Source organism: Diachasma alloeum, unplaced genomic scaffold, assembly GCF_001412515.2.
Source record: "Diachasma alloeum isolate Michigan unplaced genomic scaffold, Dall2.0 Dall_scaffold_00840, whole genome shotgun sequence".
Taxonomy (NCBI): domain Eukaryota; kingdom Metazoa; phylum Arthropoda; class Insecta; order Hymenoptera; family Braconidae; genus Diachasma; species Diachasma alloeum.
The window spans coordinates 30,001-48,085 of NW_021680964.1; the positions used below are offsets into that span (position 1 = coordinate 30,001).

Consider the following 18,085-nt stretch of genomic DNA (forward strand, 5'->3'; position numbering starts at 1 on the left):
GGTGGCTAAAATATATTCTGCAACCCTGTCTCCTCGTTGGCTACAAATTTCAACCCTCCGCATACATGCCTTCCCCTTCACCCGGTCGTAAAATCACGCGTTCTCGGTAGCATCGAGGAGGACTTCTCAGGACCGAAAAGAACTGAGGATTCGAATGGTCTCTGGAAAAGTACGTCGCAGAACTGATTAGGACTTACCAGGTCCATCTAGGTCTGGAGAGATCTTGAAAGACCTGTGTACGTCCAATCAGAACCAAATCCTCGACTCGGGTGGAGTATCGCATGAAGTATCGCTGCGCACGGGACGAGATTTTGAGAAGTCTGAGCTCGGTCTCGGAAAAAGTTGAAAATTTCGATATCGTCTCGGTATATTCTCGCTACTGGCCGACATGGTATCGTCTCATCTCGTTTTCTAACATGTTGGTCTTAGTCTCGGTCTCGTTCGCTATTAAAAATGTATGTCTCGTCTCGGTTGGGTCACGGTCTCGTCTCGGTCTCGCCTCAGTCTCGTCTTACGGTTATGTTGGTCTGTCTTCACAAGAAGAGACCTAGTTTTTCAAGAGACAACTTTATTTCTTCAACGTTTGTCAGCACAAGATGAAAAATCCAAATAACTCAAAACTGTTCTACCATTTCGCTCAACATCCAATCAGAATTAAGGCACATAAAGGCACATCGACTGCAAAAGAAAAATTTCAATTCCATGATTTTTGTGGGTAAACTAGTTAAATTCCCAGAAAATGAGCTTTTTCTGGCATTTTCTCACAAGTTTTCCGCGAATAAATGAAGAATTGCTGAGGCAATCGTTTTCATAAACTAATCAGTCCTAAGTTACATGAAGACTCATCGATTGCAAAAAAATATTGAATGGCTTCATTCGTTCGGGAGACATCGTTGAACACAATTTTAATCACATACGTACACACAAACACACACACACATGTCTTTAAAAATATGTCAGGGTGATTCGAAACGTTAAGAAATGTAGACAAATCATGGAAACTCCACATTTGATTTTCGCAGTCTTTACAATAACTTCCTCACTTCGGGTCGGGACGTTAAAACAAACCGCGACTTATGTGGAAAGTCTCGCCGGGTTCCCCGTCTCGTCTTGGTCTCGTCTCGATTATCCATCGGTATCGTCTCACTACTCTCTCCGAAATTTTCTAGCGGTATCATTTCGAAAAACCGAGACGAGACGAGACCGAAACTAGTCCTGATCTCGTGCGCAGCCCCAGTATGAAGTGCGGAGCTCCCTGTGAAAATTTTAGCAAATTGGCACCCTAATTTTCAAATGCTCGAGTGCGCGACTTTGTACAGTGCCACCTAGTATTTTCTAACTCGCTCCCCCGAATTATAGAAGTGCTACATATTTATTATTAGCGTAGCTCCCGATAGTTCCCCGCGTTGGTTGGTAGCGCACTCATTTTTCGAGGGACCTTCCATAAGATTGTCGTATATTTTTCTCTCCATGTAGGAGGACCCCGAATCGAATCCCAGTAGCAGTAGCAGTAATTTTTAAATGTTTAATTTCGTTGTATTTCATTTATACAGATGTGCGGTCATAATTCAGAACCAGTAATTAATCAAAAATAATAATATTTTATTTTTTTCATTGCTTTTCATGAATTAGAGACCCCAAATTTCGTCAGGCAGACCTTTTGGCAGAGAAGGTCCTGCTTCGGTATTGATAGGGTATACTTGATTACGGCATGTCAGATCAGGGCCTGAAGGGGAACATTGCATGATCACCTTACCAATATATTCTAAAGTTCAAGCCGGCATGCCTGATCATGCCCAAGTCAGGGCCTTTTGAACGTACCGTGATAGAAAAAAAGTAAAGTTCCAGCCGGCATGCCTGGAAAAATTCTAAGAGAATTAGAATTTAGAGAGAAAAAATTTCCGCTTCACCCAGCCGGGAATCGAACCCGGGTCTCCCAGATACGCGCCGGGCACTCTTACCGACTAAGCTACCGGGAACCACAGAAATTCACTCTCAAATTCACCTCAAACACCGCCTAACCTCCTTTAGGCATTAAAGAATTCTAAGAGAATTAGAATTTAGAGAGAAAAAATTCTGATAAGGGCAATTCCTGGGCCTTTTTCATTCTGCCTTGATTGAATAAAAGTGCTCGTTGAGTATACAGAATACGGCCAACTCGATCCGGCCATGAGAGTCACTTTTCAACTGTTTGATATGAGCATCGACAATGTATCAGCAACCCAGCAAACAGTATGTCGACAATTTGTCGACAAATTGCCGATGTCCTGTTATATTTTAGACGGCACTGGCAAAAATTGTTTTCTGGGAATGCAAATACCCGATTTGCACCATCGAACACATTCCAAGAATACATCTCTGCAATTTCATAATTTATTACTGCACAGATTTTGAGAAATCTTTGAAAATGTATAACAGGATCATGAATTTTTGTCGAAATAAGGAAAAATGTCGGTATAACATGAGAACGGTGAATGAATTCTGAGAGGAATCCTTCTCTGAGAAGGTTAGAATGTACAGTTCTATAGTAAATAGAAGCAAAGCTACTATAGTGTAGTATAGGTTCATACCAAAGAACAGTAACGCCAACTTCGTCGAACGAAAATGCCTTGTTGCTTGATCTCTGACGATAGTTCCAGTTTATTGATAAAATCTTTTTTTAAAAATCGAGGATAAAAAAAATCGTCGATTAAATAATTATCAGTCATAAATACGAAGGAATCCCATCAACACAATTTCCATTCACTTTTGAATCTTTAAAATTTTCATTTTTTTGTTTCCAACGATGCAGCGGAGTGTCGGCCACTCTATACCCGAAACTTATACTGAAGAATAAACTTAATCGTTATGTATTCAACCTAAAACTTCAAATTTCATAATCATTCTCTCCCTAAATCAAATTCAATATCACTCTTATGAAAATTACTTCATACGAGATTGTTCACGAAATTTCAATTTTCTTTCAATAGTGAATAGAAAATAAAGTTTTTAATTATTTCTTCTGCTTACTATGAAAGATTTCTATTTTTGGGATTACAATTTTTCGGTTTTGAGGGTGCAAACTTTTATCAAGGACTCAATGAAATTTGAGCGTCCTAGACTTCCTTCAACATGAGCTTATTACTACTTTCTGTGACCAACACTTTAATCATCAAAACTTCAAACAGCCCGAATGAGCCCGATGGTCCTACCCCATTTTTTATGGAGTATTTGAAGTAGACAGAAAGGCTGATAAAAGAATCATAAATAATTCAAACAAGTGCCTATAAACTAATAACAAGGGCCTTTAAATAATAATATAATTAGTTGAAAAGAAGCGCGATAAATCTAAGTTTTTAATTATTTCTTCTGCTTACTATGAAAGATTTCTATTTTTGGGATTACAATTTTTCGGTTTTTGAGGGTGCAAACTTTTATCAAGGACTCAATGAAAATTGAGCATCCTAGACTTCCCTCAACATGAGCTTATTACTACTTTCTGTGACCAACACTTTAATCATCAAAACTTCAAACAGCCCGAAATTAACGAGCTAGCTCCAAAACACTTCATCTGGAAATACACTCAAATTCCTCAAGTTTTTACATAGGTTCGGTGTAGGGGCGTTAAAAACTAATTCCTGCGATGGTCGACCTCTTCCCGAGAAATTTCAATCGAATAAATTGCTAAAGCAAAACAAAAAAGTTTCGAAAAAATGATAAAAAGAACATGGGATAGACTATGCACGAGTTGGCCACCCAATTCGCCCGGAAGAATCCACAAATCCCTTATTAACCTCGCTCTTCCTCACTCTCTCTCTCTCTCTCTGTCTCTCTCGCTTTCTCTCTCTTTCCCTCCTTCTGCTACATCAAACCAAAAGTCACAATCCCAAAACGCGAGGGACCGGAAACTTGAGATGCAAAACCGTTGACACAGGATCACCTCTCTCCCCACGTCAAACCTTTCATAAGTGCTTCTGTGCCGAATGCAAACGAAAAATTTGTTGAGAAAAGGATTGGAACTCATTCTCAGGTATGAATACTGGCGCCAGTGGGTATTTATTATTGACTTTTGACCCCTATCCTTGAAAAAAAAATCTTGAAAAAAATCATCATTAAGGGAACAATTACGAAACAGGATTCAGATGTTGGCAGAAGAGATTTTGTCTCTCCAAAAAGAATTATGAAAGGAAAATTTCAGTCAAAGAAGAACATTTTGGTTAGCAAATTAGAAAATTGATCCACAAATTTTCTTTAGGTATTCCTTCAGAGTATTTGGGAGACGAATTTCAGACTAATTTTGTGGGGAAGAACTTTTTCGACTATAAAAATTTCATGTCACTCTCGTTTTCCAACAATATTGATTGGAAGTTATCGAACTTATAAATTTTTTTTAGAGAAAATGTTTCAATAATAGAAAATGGATAATTCATTTTGTCAAATAAATCGCTACATTAAGGATGTTCGACACCCTTTTAGCCAAAATTGACGTTGTTTTCATTTTTCTGGCAAATTATCGATGGGAGTGACGTGAAAAAATATAACGATTTTGTGGTTTGTCATTCTTTAATGGCTCACGAAGTTGCGTAGTGGTGCGATAATTTTCATGCGTTTTTTCTACAGTTTTGTGATTCTTTTTAAAAGTTTAGAGAAAACGCAGGAAAATGTTCGCACCACCTTAAAATTTCGTCAGTCATTAAATAATGACAAAACGCAAAAACGTTATATTTTTTCACGTCAATTCCATCGTAAGTTTGCCAGAAAAATTAAAAAAACGTGAATTTTGGCAGAAAGGGTGTAGAACATCCTTAACTCCCGCCAATTTTCAGTGTCCTGAGTGTGCACACTGCGAAGGTTGACAAGTAAGAGCTAAGGAAAGTTGAATAAGCAGCGTTGAGTATCGTTGACTATCTAGAGACAGTAGAGTCAGTTCCAGTCAAGACAGTTCCACCGAGATTTTAAAGAATTTCGTAATTGAAAATTCACTATTTGATAACAAAATTAATGAAAACTCAGTTTAACTGTTCGATGAAAATTCATAGAAATAAAAATTTAGGTAGATATATTCTTAAATTTTTACTCAATTGAAAATTCAGCGAAATTAGGTACTGAACTTCCATGTTTTCTAAATTCAATTCAATATCGTTTTCCTGGAAATTACTGCTAAACTGCCCCCCTGATAGTTCATTTTTGCGTTCCAATGGATAAGCTTTATAATCGTTGGATTTTGTGATTCTCTAATTTTACTTAAAATTAGAGAATCACAAATTTACTGGGGAATTTGTTATAAATTCCAATTTATAACAAAGAAAAGACTAAATTGATAGCTAAAACAGTAACGCTTTAGACCATAATTAGTATTCTTTATAAGCATTTATGTCACAGGTGCCCAGAATCACGCGATGAGTTCGATTCCCCGTAGAACCGAGTTTTTCAACCGGAGGCCCCGGCGAGCGGGAGGTCGCTAATATAGTGACCACCTGTACCGGCATGGGTTTTCTGTGGTTTCCCATGCTACTCCTATGTTCTATAGGAGTGCGAATGCGGTGCTGTGTAGAATCCACAGCCGCATCCATAGGGTTGGATAGGGCCGATTAGTCAATCAGAGGGCAAAAAGGGCCGGAATATTAAAAAAAAAAAAAAAAAAAACAGAAATTTCAATAGAAATGACCATTTTTCGTTTTTGAAAGGGGAATAGTTATTTCTATACGGATCCATTCAGGAAAGCTCCCAATGAAATTGATTGAAATAAGAAAGAGAGTAATAATGCATAAAGTGACGGTGACATGTCTTCTGTCGGATAGGCTCGAACCCCTGCTTGTTTTTCTGACAGTGAAGCAAGTTCAAAATAATTAAAAACATTCATAAGAACTGTTTTTATAAAATGTTGCACAAATACCTTTTCAACCAGCAATGCCCTCAATCATTAAATATTTTTCTGCCCCCGCATTCCGTAAATTCATGTGCAAGAATCAAAAGCAATGTATGTTGGTGAGCTTCATTCATGAAGAAATAAAGTAAAAATCACAATTCCTAAAAATTCTCTCTAAAAGTCCTCAGAAAAAAAAATAATCCGAACCTACTCCAGATGCTAAAAAAATTATGCGTCAGAAAAAACCAATGATGTGAACCAGAGTGGAAAAACTCATCCACGGATGTTCGGAAGCTAATTCAAACTATTTGATCAGTCCTTTGTAAACTCGGTAGCGTCGGTTGGCCTGTTTCCATCCTCCCACCCGCAAGCTGTGTTTGATGATCTTGGGGGACAAATGTTGTTAATTGAACACTAATGAATGCCTAAACCCAGAAGTTGACAATCCCCAGAGTTGCCCGGCTCAGTTGCTACAGTTCGAAACAATTTGTAAAAATTTTCCATCTGTCGGAAGCATCTCGGTCACTTTACTACTATAAAAATCAGTAAATAAATGAAGCAATTTTACAATTTGAAATCGATAGGTCTTTGTGCTCACTTCTACCAAAAATGTATTTTTAATTCATTCCATGGTTTATCACCTTATCGCGTTCCCACAAAGTTGTATACTCAGCAATCTGTGTCACTAGCCCCTAATCGTGAACTCCTTCCTCATACCCATGCAAAAGGTTATCGCATTAAAAAGCCACCGTCGAGTTATTCGTTACGGCTAGGCTAACTTTATGAGACCACTAAACATCACAAACAATTTAATATAAACATGAAATAAATTATTTTTTCATTGCCTCACCGAGCACGATTGGATCCATTGGAAGAGCGGCTGTGCAGTCGTCGGTAAATCGCAATGACAGATGAATTTTTAATGTATGATTTGACCCTAGCTCAATTCAATAATTAACACCATTAATTGAAAAAATTTCACAACTTGAATTCTTCAAATTTTTAACAACAATCAACATCAAATCGTTAATTTATCACTTGCAAAATTGTTTTTATAAACAAAACATTTCACTTTTTTTGTACGTCTGTTTTTGCCGTGGAAATTAATATTTCAAGGCGGGAAATTTGATTTTTTTTATCAATTGGAAAATCATGAGCGAATCGCGAGCGTTGCGACTAAAGAATGAACGAAATACTGAAAACTTTTGATTTCTGGGGTCACTGGTGCGCGTCTCACTCTTCGTAGAGTGACCAACTGACTGCGACACGAGAGTTCAACCGAGAAATAGAGTAAAAATTGTCTTGAACTCATCGGAAAAGGGGGCGCGACGATGGTTTAACACTCCACCCACGCCAATGGTTGATACACGGGGACGAGGGCGAGGAGTGATTGGCTCGGTTACACTCGCACACACGTGCGAAGGTGTAAGGGTGAGAGGGAAGATGAGGATGATTCTGCGATGGTTACCGGCAGGGTTGTGTGGGTCTAGCGGTTGAGCAGACGCGCATGCCGCCGGAGGGGCGGAGCTCACGGGCCATTGGCGAATTCACGCACCGTACGAAACGTTAACGGTTTATCGTACACGCCTTGTTTCCGAGGCTTTGTGGTCACTGTCATCGGATCATTGTTTATATTAGGGGGAGGATTAAGTAATAAATGAGGATGAATTACAAGATTTTCGGTTTTTCCTGATGCGTTGGAATTTTTTTTGCAATTTCAATTTTCATTAAGTCAATTGAATAAATTTATCGAGTCGTTCATTCGGTACTTGAATAAATTTTGTACAGATGAATGAAGAAGTTTATTTTGTAAATCATCAATCGATTGTATTTAAATAATTAAATTAAAATTTAAAATAAAAGTAAATTAATGGAAGTCTTAATTAATTATGAATAATAAAATAATACGTCAATTTATTAATTGACAATGTTGTAACCGGAAAAAAATCTTTTGGTTACACTCAGAGAAATGATTTTCTTGAATTAAATAAAACTTATTTGAATCAAATAGGTTTCTCCGAACTTGGACGTCATTCTGACAGAGCATTTATTTTTTATGAAGAAATTATTTATTTCAAAATAACTGAACGATGAAGATTGATTTTTCATAGGTAATTGGTAGACCTCAAATTTTCTCCATAAATATGAAGGAAATCCATAAACAAGTAGGCATAATTTTTTCCAACTCCCAAGAGTCAATTCTATGATGAGAATAATATAGTCCAAAACTTTCAACAATTCTCTTTTTTTCGGGAAGGAAACTAATATGCTGCAAAATATAATGTGCGTAATGCTGATTATTTATGAATTTTCATAATTTCTTTTATGCAATTTGCAATAATTAAACAATTCAAAGATTGCAAACGCCAAAATCTATACTGTGTGTGGGTAGTGCGGAACCACTAGTATAGTTAGTATATTTGGATTATGTTAATTAACCCCGAAATAATGTCCTCCATCGGTTCTACCCGCGACAAAAATGGTGGCGCCTAAAAAAATGTTAAATGAAGAGCCAAGACAGGAAAGGGTTTAAAGAGAAATTTTCTCTTTTTACTTCCCTCCTCGCACAATTCTCGGAAAATTGGGGTCGTTGATGTTCCTATATTCCCCGTACAGTGGCCGGAGTAAATTTCAACCAACACTCACAACATATTCATCGAGTCCACGAGCAAAAGAAGCTGACGCGCGGAAGAGTGACGAGAGACGATAGTCGGAATCAACGATAAAACACCCGAAAAACCCCTTGAACCCACGTAAATTTAGATTTTGGGCTTAAAGCCAGATAATTCTCTGCTTCGCGGTGTGAAACGGCCTTTGCTCATTTCATACCCAATATCCCATAAACCATTTCTCATCACCGGGTTTGTATACCCGCTTCAATTATAACATTTCTGGTATTCAACAAGCCACGAATATCATTATCCGGGTGAATTGTATGAAATTGCTTGCTTCACTTTTATATCACTTTGATCAAAACATGAACTCTGTTCATTTCTCTTCTGCTTCATCCCTAAAATTCACAATTTATTTCAGCTTTGAACTCAAAAATTGACGGAAATTCATTTCAAATTTCAAATTTTCACTTTGATGTTCTTTGAAGGGAATATGCATCATTCTATTTTCTATTTTCAATTGCACAAAAGATTAATAAAAAGTAGAGGAACAAATTCTTCATGTTAATGAAATGAAACCACACTGGTAGGATTATTCATTTATTCCAAACGAGATTCGTTAACTATTAACGAATGGCAGAGTTGAGTATGACGGAAAGAATATTCGTTAATAGTTCACGAATGGTTCACTTGAAGACCAAAGTCAAGTCAAACAAGGCACCTCAAATATACATTCGTTAACTATTAACGAATGGCAGAGTTGAGTATGACGGAAAGAATATTCGTTAATAGTTCACGAATGGTTCACTTGAAGACCAAAGTCAAGTCAAACAAGGCACCTCAAATATACATTCGTTAACTATTAACGAATGAACTTTTTGCTTTTTAATGTCTGTCACCCCTTCCGCAATTGTTATCCTTGACCAATTCCATCCAAAGAAAGTGTCAACGTTTCTTCTGATCAATAGAATTTACTAACACACCGTTGAAAAGAATTTCAATGAAGAAGAAATTGTCGAAACACTCAAATATTCTGAATTTAGGATATATTAAGGACCTGAGATCAAAATTTCGTGAATGTTATCGAAAGAGATTGTTTTTCATAAGATTGTTCCTGTGGAGAAATGTAATTTGTGTAATTTAAATGAGGTTGAATAAATGAGGTTGGAGGCTGCCCTTTCTACTCAGCTCCTCGTAGATTTTGGTTAAATTATATGTCTGTGCAATTTATAAACAATGCTGCTGACATCGATTGTGACAATTCCCTTATTGACTTACTTCACACTAATCTTGGATCTGTAAATGCGATCAGAAATGTACACAACTTTGTTAAGAATGCGATGAAAATTCGAACCTTCCATCTTGAATATTAAATGAGAAAAATATATATATATGTATAAAGATAATGAAATGCTCTGCTCCGCTGTTTAGTTTATTATAATATTAATGTCTTGTTTCTGTATATACTCGGTCTTGCGTATGACTTCTTTTTGCAATCTGCTGTTAACTTAAATTAAGCCCAAGGCTAACATTGTCTATTTTATTATGAAAATGAATTTATGTATGAGAATTTAAATGTACCCCCCCCCCCCCCCTGCCATAGGGTTTTATCCCTGTGGGACAGGTATCAATAAATAAAAATAATAAATAAATATCGAAAGAAATTAATTTATGGCCACATCATTCATTTTGCTTGAAATATTATACCAGATTTATAACATTTTCCTCAAGGTCAAGACCATTGTTTCACCCGCATCATGCACATGAATAAATATGATCATCCATTACCTTGCGCCATTCGCCTGATTTACACGCATCCTCGGCTATTTACCGAATCGCAATGCAATAAATTGAGGCGTTGGAGTTAATGGGGCTTGACCCGCGGGCGGTGCCCAGGTAATGGAATATGAAGAGACACAAAGGTTATAATGCTATGCTTTCCGTCTTGAACATCATAGGTGACAAATATGATGTTCAATGTTCACTCAATAAAGAATATCTTTTCTCTTCCAACTGTCACGATTTCTCTATCATGGGCTTCAAAGTCGATTATGATCTATATATGGATATAAGTTATTATTTAAATCTACCTCTTAATTATCTGGTAATCGTATGAAACGTACACTGATAGAACGGATTAGTTATTGTTAACGAATGGATTTTGGTTGGAGGTTAGAGTCTATTCGGTCCAACCAAATGTTCATTCGTTAATAATTAACGAATGTATATTTGAGGAGCCTTGTTTGACTTGACTTTCGCCTTTCAAGTGAACCATTCGTGAACTATTAACGAATATTCTTTTCGTCATATTCAACTCTACCATTCGTTAATAGTTAACGAATCTCGTTTGGAATAAATGAATCATTCTATCAGTGTACTGACCGGGCGGGAATTTTTACCAAAATTCTACTAAAAACTATGCGTCGCACCCTAAGCAGAATACGAGCGATGACCTGCTTATGTTTATAATTCAGACTCAAGGATTTTTCTTATTCACTCTCTAATAATTTATCTAGTAAATGCATGAAGAGCTGCAAAAACTCCGGTCTTACGAGCAGTCTGAAACTAAGATCTAAGACCGGTTTGCAGTCTTAAAATCATATCAATATCTGATCTTAACATGAAATCTTACGCAATTTAAGATGGTTTACGAGTCTCATTATAGGAATATTATAACAACCCGTTCAGATCTTAAATTATAAGATCGGAAACAGATCCAATTTTGAGATCTTTCGCTTGATTTAAGTTCCGTGAGGTATACTAATTTAAAAGACCATTAATTTACTCATACATTTCATAAAACAAATGCCAATGGACAAATGTGAAAAGCCCTGAATCCCTTATTTTTTACCCTAGTTTTTCTAACTCATTTTGACCCTCAACTCTGATCCTTATTTCTCAACATTATTTTTTACCCTTACATCTGAACCTTAATTCTGTTATATTTAGACCATTAAATTCTGACCTTTATGTTTTGATCCTTCAAAGTCAAAGTCAAATAATGTTTATTAACATAAATACGAATATTTACAAACAATAACAAATGTTTACAGTTTTTATATACAGGACTTTATGAAGTATAGCGACAGCCCAGGGGCTTTAACATATATTTTACATGGTGATTATGAGAGGGGGTAACAAATTGAAGGTTGCGGGTGAAGAGGACATTCGGGATAGGGAAAATAATTTTTATAAAAAAAACCCTATTTCAGAAAAAAAACCCTATTTCGATCCTTGATCCTTGTATTTTGACCCTTATATTCCGACCCTTGGAGTTTGACCCTTATATTCAGACCTTTATGTTCTGACCTACATTGTAACTCATATTTTGACTCTCAAATTCTGATCGTTATACTTTAACACTCATATTTTGATCCCGAGGTCTGAGGCGTACGTCTAACCCTTATTTTCAACAGACATTTTGACCGTCATTTCTAACCACGGCTCTGATTCACACACAATTTCTAATGCGCCTCAAATTGGAGCAGAGATACCTTGAAAGTATTGACTCATTTTAGGGCAAATAGGAGTCGTCTTACATTAAACTATTCAGATCAATGACAATCCAGGCGCTTCGTAGCCAAGAAGAACATTTATGAATGAAGCAGATTTTCTGCTGATTTGAGAATACAGAACATGTTTCACCAAAAGCATCTGCCGATGCTAATGTTCGAGGAACCGGATATATCTATAACCTTACCTGACCATTTTTGAACTCCTGAGAACTGCCGGAAAATTTCAGGACAAATCATCATTTTCCTGCAAAAATTAGTATTTATGTACTTTAATATAGTGCAGTACTCATCTCCATTCCACCCCATTGGTCTGCCAGGTAGACGCTCCAAACACAAAAATCGATTTTTTGGGCAACATATTTGAGCAGAAATTTTTTTTCTGCCGAAAAAAGCACATAAAAAGCACGAATTTTCAGCTAATCGTAGACCGGATCTAATAATTTTGGTCTGCTAATTTCACGCAGCTCAAACAGTTGAAAAAAAACTTGGTCACATACATAGGGGAGGATGGGGCAAAACGGCCCCCCTTCAATCGTCAATATTTTCCGATTCAATAATCCGATTGGGATGAGTTAGAGCTCGTTTTGAAGAATGAAAAATTATCTTCAAAATGAAGTTGAAACTGGGAATATTCACAATGTCATTCACGAGTTATTGACAATTGAAGGGGGGCCGTTTTGCCCCACTCTCCCCTACATATTACGTACGGACATGACCTAAACATTCCATTTTCGGAATTCATAATGGATCCAAACAGCACAAAAAATCCAAAACTCAAATTTAAATGATTAGAAAGCCTTCATTCGGAACCAATAATAACTGCGGATGTTGGTCAGTCTGATGCATAATCGGCAGGTTCCGAGTTCAAATCCCGGTCTGGACTATCCACTTCTGTCAGCAAATTTCTGTAGTAAACTAATGTCGAGAATTATCCTAGTTTTCTTCTTATCCTACTCCAAAATTCTATCGAAAAATATCCTGGGACGTCACACGATATGGAGCGCTATGTAAGCTCCCATCTTTCATGACGGACGAACCTTATAATTAATTTTAGTTAATTATTGACCAAACAAAGTTGTAAAACCCATCAACATCCAAACTTCTGACGTGGTAATAATTAGAGATGCAATGTGTTTCGATGCATTATATAATTCCTTTTCAACTCATCACTTCCAAAAGAAAGAAAATAGTCTGAAATGCAAGGGGTTGCTCCCTAATATATCACAAATTTCTAGTCTTTTGGGAATTGTCGGATGAGGCGTCGGAGGGGCTTCATTTAGCATGTAATATAAACCCCTCACCGCAGATATCTATTTATACGTTTTCGCAAACTGAAAATTCAACGATACACAGAAATAAAGGTAGCAGTGTAACTATCCTCGGGTTATAATGTGCACATGTGCATGTGGATCGTAAATTTATGCGAGTGCGATGCAGTGTATGCAGTGCATGCATGCCTCCTCACTCCTCCCCTCTCCCCCTTGGGAAGGATTGGAGGGGCCAACCTATAAGCAAATGCAAGATACTCTTATGGCTGGCATGGCGTAGCGGTTTAATGGCTCGAGACTAACGTTCAGGATCGGATTCACTGATTTTATTCTCATGTTTTGGGCGAATGCGCAATTTGTGGGGTATTTGAGGCACGAGATTGGGGAGATGCGGCCCTAGATGCTGATGTAGAGGGAGATTATTTGAAAAGAGTTGTACAATTCGGATGATTTTTCGGGAATTTCTTTTGCGACTGAAATACATTTAAGGAAAAAATTGTGGGAGGGAAAGTACGATTTATTTTTAGTTTGCCATTGGGCATGGGAGAAGTCGAGAAAATTGAGAAGGATTTGAGGGAGGGCAATTTCCAAGAAATGTCTTACAATATTTTCGCGGAAAATCCCTCGTTATGGAGATTTTCTATTTTCAATGTAATGAAGTGAAATGAACTTTTTGATTTTTGGAAATATTTTGGTAACTAGTAAATTCATTCTCTTTTCACTTTCCCTTCCCCTCTTGCCCCTTTCGTTAATAGTTGTTTGACTTGACTTTCGCCATTCAAGTGAACCATTCGTTAACTGTTAACGAATATTCATTTGGTCATATTCAACTCTACCATTCGTTAATAGTTAACGAATTTCGTTTGGAATAAATGAATCATTCTATCAGTGTGCCAACATTGCATGAGGTCCTCCGTTCACCTATTCCTTTGGACAGCCGGGTTGTTACCATTGGATCCAGATCGTTCACCCCTCCCAACTGATCCGCGGTCCCCATCCGAGAGGGAGCGATTGTGGGGGGCTCTGCCGCGGCTCGATGACGGAACCGGGTATAGGTGCCGCCGGGTGGTTAACCCGACACCACCGTGGCTATTGCGGACATGCCGGGCGATGGGTTCGCCACACTCCCTACGCCTTATTATTATTATTATTAATTTCTGCATTTGGGATACATAGCCCCATCGCAGGGGGGATTTTCAGATACATAGTATTGCATAAGAGTAAAGTAGTATAAATTTGATTTCCTTTTTCTTTTTTCATACATGGAGAAGAGTCATGGGAAATGATGAAAAATTTCTCATCTATAGCAACCAATGAAAGAATTTCATAGGAAACCTGCCACATTTACTAAAAATTTCATAGCATTTCTATAGACAATTCTATTTGTGTTTAGCTGAATCCATTGAAAATTTCCTCAGCTCTTTTCTGATTTTTTTTTCTTAGTCGAAATGTCTAATAAAAAACATTATAAAATTTTTTTTTAAACAGCTTTTGCATTTTTTCGTACGAAATGCATGTTAATTCTATTGGGATATTTTCTGTAGAAATTCCTTGAAAAAGTCAAAAATAAAAAATTATGTAGAAAAAATGAGAAAATTAATGCCCAGTATTTTTTTAAATTTTCATTAACATCACCCTGTTTATAGCCCAGGAAATTTCATAGTGAATATTTCAATTAAATAAATCAACCCCAAAACCAACCCCAATGAACCCTCTTTATCTGTAACAAAATCATGGGAAATTTAATATCCACGTTTTTTTTAACATCAACTCGATTCTTCAGGAAAAATTCCCGCTCGGCAACATTCATTTTGCCGTTCGAAATAAAACCATCAGTTACAAATGAACTCAATTTTCAAATTTTCATGTCACTTTTTTTGCCCGAGCAGCGATTTTGTTTCCCTTTTTCACGCGCTTGTGTTTCAGTAACGTTACCAGACTTTCGTTCCAGGATTTCGTTCCTGGCGGTAATGTTATTCACTTTTCGTTCCTGAATTTCGTTCCTAGCGGTAACGTTACTCAACTTTCGTTCCTGAATTTCATTCCTGGCAGTAACATTATAATTTAGTTTCGTTTCTTACGTGAGGAACGAAACCGAAACAGAAATGCGTTCCAGATCCCTGGTTATATTCTCACTCACAGATAGAGAGGAAAGCACCATGTCATTAGCGATTTCAAAGCATTTGAAATCTTCGACATTTAACAATTAATCATCAATTAGTGAGCAATGTTTTGAACGTTTGTGAATGAAAAATGAATTTTTTCTGCCCCAAACTTGAGATTAGAAAGTTGAAAAAAATTCATGCAAGTTCCCTATTGAAGAATCTGATGATTGAAAATATTTCAGTCTATAGTGTGATCGGTATGAAATTTGAGACAGCCTTGGATTGCTTCAAGATATTCTGCAAGAACTGATTTCCAACTGAAGTTGATATTTCTCACAAATAAAATCACTGAATTCCACGAGGTTTTTTCAAGATAATTTTAAACATATCATTAATATAAGATGGTTTAATACACTTCATTTCAACTCTGCCGGACGTTATTTCACTAATGCTCTAGAATTCTACAATCTTTAAATTTCTTTCATGACTCCTTCCACTTTTAATAAAATGATGGATTGAATTACGTAGGAGTCGAGGGCCTAAGTATCAAAAACTCCTAACGAACCGGAGAGGAGTTAGATTGCGCGGAAGGCAACGCAACAGCTGCCAACAATAGGCTAGATGTTCCAAGTACCGAGTGGTGCACGGACTCTCGTGCAAAAGTTATGAAAAAAATCGGAATCTCTGGAGGGGGACGAACTTCCGGGAAATAGCAAATGACCACCATTAACTTTTTTCTGGCGTTTATTTTATGACTGTTGAAAAAGAGAAAAAAATTTACATGAGACAATTTTAATATTCAATGATTTAAACAATTAAATCAATAATCGCGCATTAAAAAATGCATATTGTCTGAGTAATTCTGATGTGAAGGGGTAAAAATTACAAATTGACAAAGTTTATCATACATTATTTCTTAAATATCTTTGAAATTAGGTGGTTTGGCAGAAAATGTCGGAGGACTTTTTTTGTACAGAATTTTGTGGTCTAGGATGAATCGATCAGTATTCGAACAGGTCCAGTGCTCAATCCACTGAAATGACACGGTTATCCTCTTTAAAAACTACTAAAGTTCATAAATTCAATGAGACCTTCCAGAACGTTTTTATACTTAAGGATGTTCTACACCCTTTCTGCCAAAATTCACGTTTTTTTAATTTTTCTGGCAAACTTATGATGGAATTGACGTGAAAAAATATAACGTTTTTGCGTTTTGTCATTATTTAATGACTGACGAAATTTTAAGGTGGTGCGAACATTTTCCTGCGTTTTCTCTAAACTTTTAAAAAGAATCACAAAACTGTAGAAAAAACGCATGAAAATTATCGCACCACTACGCAACTTCGTGAGCCATTAAAGATGACAAACCACAAAATCGTTATATTTTTTCACGTCACTCCCATCGATAATTTGCCAGAAAAATCAAAACAACGTCAATTTTGACTAAAAGGGTGTCGAACATCCTTAAGTTATTATTGAATCTTCTACGTTCGATCACTGTTATTAGAGAACTCTTATTCGTTCGAGCACTGGATGTTTCACCTTATAGGCCAGATTCGCTGACATTTTTCGAAAAAGCTGACAAATTGGCAGAGATTTAAGAAATAAACTCCAAATCCATTTTAAAATCGTCTCTTTTATTTGAACATTTATTTATATCCAGATCTTTTTAATAGCTCACGAAATTCTCTACACAAAAATTATTCTTACATTTTTTCCATTCAAAGATATCTGGCGGAATAGACAGCCAATTCGGTTTGAAGACATTTTTTTCGCCATTTACAATTTGTCTTGCAACTTTTGGCATGCTTTCACACTGACGCATTAGCATTTTATTGACAAAATCACCCATTGATCAGACAATAGAGTGCCTGCACTTTTTAACAACTGCAATTTCCTGTAAATGCAATGAAATTTTTCAGTGTTTACTTCATAGATTCGTAAATGTAAGTATCAGGAATTCAAAAAAATATAGAATCCATAACTAAATCTATTTCTTGAATTCCCCATGCTCAAGTTGAATTGCACACAATAAATTGAACATTTACGAGTTTCATTCATGCAACGTGGAATTCAGATTGTAGAGTGCGTAATAGGGATATGTGAAAGTTGAAGGTGATGGTGTCTACCATGGTGATCAGTACTAAAGTACTGATTACACTCAAAAAATGCGAAAAAGTTGAGTTTCAATTTTTTGTGATTGATAGTCTCCTTCAAACTTTCAATGGATTTTCAATGGATTAAGGCCCGGGTGTGCTATCTTTCGAACGTTATCTCGATGTTTTATTTCATCTTTCGTCATCTGAAATTGTCAATTAAGTCCTGCATCATGCAGAAATTTTGAAAAATTATGAATAAATAATCAAAAAAAGTAGAAAAAATTCTTTATTTTTTCAAAGAGTATTTTTAATTTATATTCAGAATAAGTTGAATAACAAGAAATTGAAAAATGTATCTGCTTTACGGTGACAAATGGCGGCCTGTCACCCAATATCATGCAGGGGAAAGACTGATTTTGTAAATCTTTTCCCAAACTGCACAGAGACATTTATTACGGAAAAGGTTCTTCGAAAAAAGTTGTAATATTTTGAAGAATTTTTTAATCACACTTTTATCACATAAAAATGGCAGATGACTACATACCACTGTTTTGAAAATTGAGATACCTAGCTGTCACATCCCATGAGGAGTTAGTGTTTTGTTATCCACCATGGAAAATGACAGCTAATAGATAATT

At 36.5% G+C, this 18,085-nt stretch overlaps 1 protein-coding gene across 1 annotated transcript in view; it reads right to left on the reverse strand.

Annotated features, from left to right (window-relative positions):
• The window catches only part of LOC107044907 (paired box protein Pax-1), a 25,205-nt gene extending 18,430 nt beyond the window's left edge, over window positions 1-6,775 (reverse strand). The window contains exon 1 of the mRNA XM_015266981.1: window positions 6,699-6,775. Coding sequence (XP_015122467.1) covers window positions 6,699-6,717 — 19 coding nt within the window. The 5' untranslated portion in view covers window positions 6,718-6,775. The remainder of the gene's footprint in view (window positions 1-6,698) is intronic.
• Between the last annotated feature and the right edge of the window lie 11,310 nt (window positions 6,776-18,085).